At 37.3% G+C, this 9,879-nt stretch overlaps 1 protein-coding gene across 3 annotated transcripts; it reads right to left on the bottom strand.

The window, feature by feature from the left end:
* Positions 1-3,141: 3,141 nt before the first annotated feature.
* LOC143879767 (large ribosomal subunit protein uL30w-like) lies at positions 3,142-7,349 on the bottom strand. Of its 3 annotated transcripts, none has more exons than XM_077382320.1 (7): positions 7,225-7,349; positions 4,377-4,566; positions 4,182-4,279; positions 4,012-4,069; positions 3,834-3,913; positions 3,647-3,749; positions 3,142-3,557 (listed from the first exon to the last, which is right to left on the bottom strand). In XM_077382320.1, exons 2-7 carry the CDS (start codon positions 4,560-4,562, stop codon positions 3,342-3,344), a joined length of 741 nt encoding a protein of 246 aa, XP_077238435.1. In that variant the 5' UTR covers positions 4,563-4,566; positions 7,225-7,349; the 3' UTR covers positions 3,142-3,341. The 3 variants fall into 3 exon arrangements, with proteins under 3 accessions (XP_077238435.1, XP_077238436.1, XP_077238437.1); XM_077382321.1 differs by having other exon boundaries at positions 4,377-4,590; positions 7,225-7,343; XM_077382322.1 differs by having other exon boundaries at positions 4,377-4,599; positions 7,225-7,327.
* Between the last annotated feature and the right edge of the window lie 2,530 nt (positions 7,350-9,879).

Here is a 9,879-nt window from a genome sequence, read left to right as displayed (position 1 = left end):
TTACTAGAGTCTAGTATGCTTAAAATTACGCTACAAAAGGGAAAAGAGCAGGATTAAGATAAAAACTGAAAGATGTTGGGATTTCTATTAAGAACATAAAAAGTTAAGGCTAGGAAAAAGTACATGAAGACTAATAATACAAGATACCTCAAACTTAGGCCTTGTTTTTTTTTTTGGAAAGGAATGTACAAAGAAAAATGATGGCGACCGAGATGGTTAAAACAAGCAGAAAGATACAAAGAGAGCGAAGAAAAGAAAATAGAAAAGACACAAGCTTCCATGAGGGTAGGAAATAAAAAATCTCCAATCTCTCCCTTTTAAACCCCACCGTGGCTAGTTTGTTTGCTTCACTATTAGCTGCTCTTCTGACATGCTGATAAAAGATAGAGAAACCCAACACTCACTCTTTAATCTCATCAAATCAAGCATCAAATCTCCATGGACGCGAATGACCCCCTCACGAACCCAACACTTTGGCCCCCTTACAGCCACCTAATAACGTTTAGGGAGTCACCTTCCATGGATATGAATCCAACACTTTGGCCTTGCTCTAACACCGACAACCTCACTTCTATGCTTCAAGCTGAATGGGGAGATCCTTACTGAAGAGGTGGTTGTGCTTGATCCTCTTCTACTTCTAGTCTTGATGTCCTTGAAGTGGGTTGTCTTCCAATGCGCATGGGCCATACAGGGGTGTAAGGCACTAAGGCCTGCACCTCAGTATCATGATGAGGTTAAAATGATCTTAACCCCATCTAAATTTTGATCCAATGGCAAAGGCATGCCCCAGCCAAAAGACATTTATTACCATTGCATTAGTTGCACCACATAAAGTAACCTCATCTTTTCCAACCTGTGCAAGTAAAAATCCCTTTACACCTCTATTTAAGCTCAAAATTATTGAGTCTCTCTGTATCCTGATTAATCTCTCCTGTAGTCATAATCCGTCCAATCACTCACCCTCTCAAGCAATTGGGGTGCATGGAATATTTAGATTGAAATTAATTTCCATGGAAAATGAGTTTTCTAGTCTTTGGCTAACTCAAAAGGTTTTCTCAAATAAAAAATTTCCTTGTTTTCTATAAAAATTACAACCCAACTAGACCCGTAGAATATCTCTCAAGAAAGGTTATCATTGCCTAGTGCATTTTAATGAACGTACCATAACTCTGGAGCTATGCAAAAGAAAACGAGTTTAGGTGCACTATAAAACGATGAGGTTACATGCAAGCAAGCAAAAAGAGATTTTACTTTATGTAAAAATCACAAGTAATGCTTAAAATCCCATACCATAATGAGGCTATTGTGATCTGAACCACATCAAGATATTGATTCAAAGGTCAAAGATTGCCCAAGCCAACCTTGATTACGCCTGTATGATGCCTCATCTTTTACAACATTACCCATAAAATCCCCCAGAACTATCTCTCTTAAACTATGCCTCTCCACACTTATTCCTCTCCTAACCTAGTTTTCCCTCACGTAGCAGTAGCTCATTAAGGCATGAAGATAACCACTTTAAGAAAGTGATGTGATTCAGCCATCTTAGCGGCCGTTATATTTAAATTTTTTTCTCTTGGTGGCCTATTGGCATGTGCTATTTTCTTTTATTAACATTTTACTTGGATTATTAGTACTTTTATTTAGCCTAGATGTGCGGATATCCACACAATCCACGTAACCTATGGCTCACCACACCTTTTTTCCCCGTGGCTTACCAATCAATTAAGCCAAAGCCCACACATCACCCATTAAAAATACAGATTTACCATTTTTAGTATGGAATTGCTCTTTTTAATAAGTTCGAATCATAGCCACCCTTCAGTTCTATATAAAAGACCTATATGAGGAAGCCCTAGGGAAGTATTCTAACATGCATAAATGGAAAGAAAAATAATGGTACGGAGGTTTGATATCAAATTAGACTCACTGAATATGGAGAAAGGAAGCAGATGGTTACACATTGTCAACAATAGTACATCAGAAGAAGCACCTAAAATGCGCAGATGACTAATCATCCCATGTGACGTGAAACCTTTAATAGAAGCTTCTCTTAAAACTTTGATTCTTCATACCCATCAAATTTTGTGCCTATGCTTGCTTCAACACCTCAAAGAGGTATCCGTACCTAAACCCTACCTAAACCCCTCCGGACCCTACATAAGTTTAATGGAATCACGGTAATAGGAGCAAGTGGTGAATGTGAGACAAAAGTATACCAGATGAATGCAAAACTGCAAAAGAAAGTGCATCAAGTGAAGTAATGTAATACATCATTGCTAGACAACAAGTTCAAAAGCCAAGCCACTCTGACTTTCAACAATTTAGAGAGGCAAGGAGATGTGCCTTCTTGCAGTCTAACTCATAGGCTCCGTTAGGTTTTCTTAGGAGGTGGGGTGAGGTGAACTGGAGTGGAGTGGAGTGGAGTGGAGTGGAAGTGAAACGTGGAAAATTGGCATTTGGTTGTCAAAATAGAAGCAAAGCAAAGTGCGAGTGAAGGTAGAAGTCATTATCAAAACAGAGTTTTTTTAGTGAAAGGGTTTCATTATCAAAACTTGGGTTCCAAGTGGGTTTCATTACCAAAACAAGGGTTCTCAGGTAGGTGTCACTATGAAAACAAAGGAGATTTTCGATAAAACTATGTGGAGAGTCGCACTTACGCTCTGTTGAGGCCAAAAATGCAAGAGGTGAAAAATATATGCCACGTGGGCAGACAAGGGCTCATTCCACGGAGGTTGTGAAGGACATTCGCAAATATTACTACATGGAAAGAGCAATCAAAAGTGAAATTTAACCCTTCCGTCAACTTTTCATAGAAAAGTGCATTTTCATGCCAACCAAAAGGAGTCCTATTGAAACCATAATTCTCAATAAAATGTTACCAATCCAACAAATAACATGCAATCATCAACAACATAGGCATGCACAATATTCCAGTAAATGCAGACAATGTATACACATGGATAGATGATATATTTACCCACGTAGTAATGTGCACATAACGCATCATGCCTATTGGAAAGAAGATCTTGGTCTACAAGAGCACGGGCATTATCAATCACAACGACATGCTATAACACACATTTTCCAAGCAATTTGAATTTAAGATCATAACAATAGGCATCATTAGAGAATCTGTAATAAATTCAATGGAAATAACATTAAAATTTTGAAAAGGTACAAGTCTGAACCTAAATTTTAAAGTGACATCATTGCTAGTAAATATCATCATCTCTCCTTCAAAAAATCCCTGGTTAAAGCGAGGGAAAAAAACAAATTTTAATTATTTCACTACTGATAAGAACTGGAACAACAAAAAGACAAATACCCGCAGATAGGTGCTAGTTCATTCTTCTAATAAACTCATTGATGTAACTCTCCCGATTTCCAGCATCACCCCCTTCAACGTAGTGGTTCCTCTTCTTTTTCATACCACCCAGTGGTGCTTTAAGCTTGAATGGCCATAGAAAGTTGTTCGCTTCCTTGAAATGGGGTCCTACAGTCAGGATCTCATGTACAAGATCTTCTATGCAAATTATTCCATACTTTCCCAAGCCCTACAATCATAACACCAAGTCATAAAACAAGCAGCAATGGAAAATTGGCAAGTACATGTCATTACAGATATGAACCAAGGGTTTTCTACCTGTTCAATAACAGAATTGTCGGTCAAAGCAATCCTTTGCTTATTCAACTTCCCATAACCCCTCTTGTAAATCACCTCTCTCACACTCTTCAGATTAGGATATCTGAAAGACAAGTACCAATGAATGAAATTGAACCCAGTTATAACCTCTACAATACTTAGATTATAAGGAAACAGATATTCATACCCATATGTCACATATGGCTCAACCCTATGCAACATGTTCATGGTAGCTTTGTTTACTTTAAGAAAAACCCCGTTAAATATCTGCCATAAACATATGTATGTTATAAAATAGGCACAAACACAGAAATGATACATGTATTTCTGCCTTTCTGGAATGAAACAGCCCATCTTTTCCATACCTGTCTCAAACGCAAGAGCTGCAAAATTGTTCTTGTCTTTGGATGCATAGCATTGATACTATAAAAAAATGATATCGGTGATAAAAATAAGTTGCAATAATAACCACAAGAGGCAATGTTGGAAATAATCCAAATGTTAGGAAGATGGATAAAAGAATTAACGCACACACCCCCGGATTCGGATGATAAACAATAGCTTTGCTTCCGGACTAACATAAAACCCCCCTTTCAATCTAGCCTCCCGCTTCAACCGGATAAGCTCCTTATCCTAAGGATCAGAGCAATTTCATCAGTTAGACAAACACAACAGAAAATAAAATTAAAGGTGAGAGAATAATGGGGAAAAAAACTCTAATCTCTAACACCTGCTCCTCATACTCCTTTGCATACTGCATTGCTCTGCTGACGATTAGCTTTCGATTTTCAAAATTATTTTTCTTCTTCGCGTCAAGCTCTTGCTTTTTCGCCAAAGTCCATTCCTCGGTCCTCTTCGACTTCTTCAGTACGGACTCTGGAACCACGGGCCCTCCCTTGGCTTCCTCTTCGCCCATCTCTCTGCAAAATGTTACAGGCAACACACTAAAAACACTAGGTAGATATAATGCACACCAGAAAAAAAAACTCAACAAATAAACAAAAGAATAAGTCTGTTAATACCATTAAAAAAATGAGTATGTGATGCAGAATAGGTCAGGGTTCCGTTTGATTAATCCTACAGGTTTAGGCAGCAAGCAACAACTAGGAGAAGTATTAGTTAAAGCTATAATACAGTCCTATGTGAGATTTCTAAGGACTTGGGAATGAAAATAGAGGTGTTTCCTATATATCCTCTATGAGATTTGCACGATTGCAGCACATTAGGACATGATTAAGCAGGCTTAAATAATAAAGAAAAGTAATACACACAGGCAATTGATCCCTCAAAACACTTGCAAATTTGGGCACACTCAAGCAAAACGAAGAGCACCAAAGAAGGTTCAAAGTTAGATGGAAGCATGAGCCTTCTTTGCTGTCCCAAAGAAGCAAATCCAATAAAGGGGAAAAAGAAATATGATAAATAGTCTCAAATCCTTAATCCAAGAATCCAGCAACAGCCTCAAAGAAATAAACTAAGTTTCCCTTCAAGGTGGTTGTAGAAAATGGGTATTTAACCAATTAAGCTTTCGAGAGGGATGTAGGGTTTTTTTTTTTTTTTTTTTTTTTTTTTATAAATTAACAGGGATGTAGGGTGTCAAAAATTAATCCAAAATATCAAATCGTAGATTGATTCAAAGGATTTAAAGGCCGTAAAGCAATCTCGTCATACAAGGAAGCAATTCTCGGATCTATCTCGTCATACAAAAGATGCAATTCTCATATCTAAACATAGGGATATTATGGTAATTTCCAATGTCAACAATCAACAAGGATTGACCCAGACACTTAGCCACCCAATACAACCTCATGTGCGGAGAATCCTGGAGATTGTAGGGGATCAATCAAGAGTACAAACCCAAAAGAGGAAAATTTAGACCTAGATCGAGCGGTTTGTGGATTAAACTTGGGATGAAAGAAATGAAAATTAGGCTTCTTTTTATTAAAAAAAAGGAAAATAAAATGGATATGTGGATTTAATAGAAATTGAGAGAAAAGAGAATGGAAAGAGAAAGAAACGGAGAAACGATTTGTAGGAGAGAGAGAGAGAGATGTTGAGGAAATACCTTGATTTGCAATAAACCCAAAGACTTCACATCAATGAGGAAAGATAATAAAGGCTTCCACCATTAAAAAAAAGATAATAAAGGCTTCCAAAAAACTCATCAGTTTAATTCATCCTTCGTTAACCCTCTGCAAGATGGGCATAACCAAATAAAAGGAACGAGGAGAAAATTGTGCGATTTCTTATAAGAAAAATGAGCAATTACTTTCTCCCTTATCTCCACAACTCATAACTATCCCTTATCTCTAACTAGTAACTAATATGTTATAAAAATGACAAATATGTCCCTACCTCCGTGGCTGATTAAAAGTCCAGAAGTTACAAATTAAGACCCAATCTTATAAAAATCCAAAAATACCAACTAATACCCTATCATATAAACGAATATTACGCTCTTATGCCTGGGAATACTCTAGCACTAGCTAAGAAAAAATAAAACTCTCTAGTGCTCCAACCATCATCCAGCGGGAAACAACATGCAAGGCTCTGAGAGTGCATCTTCATAAAACTCTGATCAACTTGGTCGGAGAGGTGAATTGTCCAATCGATAGCTCGGTAACTCCTCATCTAACCTTTTTTTTTTTTTTTGATGACATAGGGTATGCCTACCCCATTTTAGGTCGGGACTAATCCCTATGGATGCACGCAATCACCGGTAAACCACGCGCATCGGGTTACTACAGGGGGATTCGAACTCACGTCACTTGGGAGCCTACCCATGACTTTAATCCGAAAAGCCACACCCGTCCATATTAAAGTGATAGATGCTGCTGATATTGCCGTCTGCGCTGTGATACTCTAAATCCAGTGTTGATGACCCTCATCAGTCTATCAAGGGCCTAAGATTGTTCCAACGCATCAGTCCTCACATAAGCCAGATTGCTACTTGTTCAAAGAATGAAAGAAAAAAAAAAGATGGCTGAAACACTGTAAAACCCAATATCTGTCTCAGAACATATGGTTCATATCTGCACTCCTGGTCCTCAGTGCCCTAGATTCATCAAAATACAAGAAAAGAAAATCTAATGAAATGAAAGACTCTGAATCAACGAACATTAAACACATGGATAAATACAAAACCCTAGGTTTGCCAACACCCAGAACTCCTACTTGTCCCACAACCCTGGATTCAACCACATGTACAGAAATGTATATTTACACAAAGTGCCCTTGGAAATGAAATCCAAAGGAATAAAACCACAAGAAAAAAAAAATCCTAGATTGGCGTTAAACCCTAGATTGAGAAAGAGAAAATGCTCATTCAGATCAATAGGGTCCTGAACCGACACCAGATTTATCCAAAACCCTAGATGTATCCAAGACCCAAATGTAAAAGAAGATCTAGATCAACGAAACAATTAAAATCCCTAGCCAGTTTTCCTAAACAGATCTAGGGTTTGCTTATACGGTTAGAAAAAAAAATTGCAGTTCAACGGGCATCAATCGATAAAAAAGAAACTGAATGACACATTAACAACAAAAAATCAAAACGAAGCTGCGTGAATTTTACTTACTCTTTCTGCGATTCGAAGAAGGATTCTTCTTTGAGTCTGAAAGATGTTGGGGAGATTCAAAGGTCTAATTCTAAAAAAGGATTTTGTAGGCCTATTTGCAAATGACCTAATTCATCCGATGTATTTCAACCGTCTGATAAATATATTAACTAAATGACCAAAATAACCTCAACTGGAAGTTTGAATTTGACCAAAAGAACCCTACCAGAAATATTCTTCCTAATCACTTGACGTACCGTTACGAGATCCAAAATGTCAAGTTAGTTAAGTCACATGGCAAACAAATACTAACCGTTGGATCATAGCGTTTAGAGCAATGATTAGGAAGATGATATGATGAAATCACTTCTTTAATATCATCAATCTTTAATTAATTTTAAGAGATCAACTAGCAACTAGCAAGATGGTCTCGTTCGTCATGAAGAAACTGACCATCATCCAATTCACATGTGGCTATGTGCACATTGATGAGGACTGTTGATCTTGCGAGCCATCGCAAGGCGACCCAATGGGTCTGGTCTAGGTTTGATGTAGAACAGGAGTCTAATTGCCAAGATTCAGGCATGTACAATGTTTGAAAGGACAACTTTTTTCATCATGCTCATCAGAGGTGTAAAATCATTTTCTTCTGACGTAAAATTTGTTCTTTTTTCGCAGCGTAGAACTAAATTTACGTCCATTTTTACATCAAAAGAAACGGAGCCTCAACATTAAATGGGCGTAAAATAATTTTTACATCCACTATTACGTAGAAACTGAGTATAAAATTTGTTTTGCACCCATTTTATGTTTCTAGTAACAGAGCTTAGCTGAAAATGGGATCAAGCACAGTAGGGCACTCTTACGGTGGCCATTAATATTGCCAACCATCGTACACATTTCATTCGGTCCATGCCATACATGGTCATCTCCCTCCCTCCCTCCCTCTCTCTCTCTCTCTCAAAAGCTGTGCTCATCTTAAAAGATATTTCCTTAAAAGATCATCGGGAAGAATGTGACGAAGATCGAAGGTGTTTAATATTCCAGAAGAGAAGCCATATTTTGAGAATTGTAATGGATGGAGCATAGCAGTGAACAGCAAAGACTTTCATGCATTGAATGGTTCTGATATCGGGATTCTCTTAGTAAGTCTGAACAAGGTCAGTACCCTCCATTCATTGTCTCTCACTATCAAATAGAATCGTATACATCTTTTTATGTAGAATTGCCCGTGCTTCCTTTGGAGCTTGCTCTGCAATTTAGTTAGTTTTACATGTATGTTTTGTCAAGGCCTTTATGAAATTTTCAGGGTCCATGCTTTTTCTTTAAGTCACTTCCTAAGGCAAAAATAATTGTTTTTAGTAAAAAAAGCTATGGAAGCACAGTAAAGGAAATTTAAAAGGGAAAGGAAAAACCCATACAGTTCACACTCAGTTTCTTGACCTGTAAGGCTGCTGCTCCATCATAGCTTCTTCCTCTTTTATTGCTCTTTAAGAAACGTAGAAAATTAATTAGAATGTCATAGAGAAGGGCTTTGGAAATTTTGGAATGAAGTTGGAAAAGGCTTCATATAATTGTAGGGGCTGGTAGTAATCCTTTGGAGGTCAAAATGTTTACTGATAATGGGTTGTTCCTATGCAGAAAATTACAGGTTAATGTTAAGTTCTAAATTAAGTTAATTTCGATCATACTTTTATTGTTCTATTCTGTTTTGTTTTTGGGAACACTCTGATTTCGAACAATCTTTTGCTTTTAGATTAAATTCATAACAATGTCGAATAATAAGGTAGATGCTTCCTTATGAGGGGATGTTTTATTGGGAGTCTTGGGACAGAGTTCTTCTTGAATGAGTACATCAATTTGTTGTCAATGACTATAAAAGCCCATCAATTGGATTCTTTGTTTTTCATTCTCGATCAATAGCTTTCACTCTGTTTTTTAAAACCATTGCCTATAGCTTTCACTCCATGTAAAAAAGATGTTGCCAATTTTTAGAACCATATCCAACTCCAAGTGTTGGGTTTTTTGCCGAAGAAAACCCACTTTAATTACAAAGCAAATAAATTTGTGGATTAAAGAAACCAAACCAACAAGAGGGCAATCACACAAGAGAACACAAAAGATTTACGTGGAAAACCCTCCAACGAAGAGGAAAAAACCATGGGGCGAATCTGACGAAATATCCACTAATCAAATAAGTAATACAACGTCTTTCTCTCAAGTTTTCACCCGAAACTTGAGCCAATACAAGAAATAAGAGAGATAAAAGGGTTACCTCGTTGCGAACAACAAAACCCACTTTCTCACCAAAAAATACCCACTTCGATCTTCAAGTTGAAGAAACCCAACTCCTCACGAAGTCTCCATTCAACAAAAGGATTTGACGGTGCGATAAAAATCTCCAAGAAGAAATGCTCCAAAAAGAGCCCTAGATTTTGGTCCCAAGCCAAAACCCTAACCACACAAAGAAAAAAACCCCTGTTTCTTTTTTCTTCTTCTTCTTCTTCTTCCTCTCTTTCTCCTACTCTTACTCTTTCTTTTTCTTTTTTAACGTTTTTTGCTAAAAACGTCAACACACAAAACCACTCACGGCTTCTTACTTATTTTTGTTTTTTTTTTCTCTAAAAACACACACGTACACCATGCCACGGACTCTCTTCTTTCCTTCTAAAATTA

Source organism: Tasmannia lanceolata, unplaced genomic scaffold (genome assembly GCF_043159265.1).
Source record: "Tasmannia lanceolata isolate RefF3 unplaced genomic scaffold, GAP_Taslan_0.1 ptg000006l, whole genome shotgun sequence".
Taxonomy (NCBI): Eukaryota; Viridiplantae; Streptophyta; class Magnoliopsida; order Canellales; family Winteraceae; genus Tasmannia; species Tasmannia lanceolata.
This window is presented reverse-complemented; position numbering and strand designations above follow the sequence as displayed.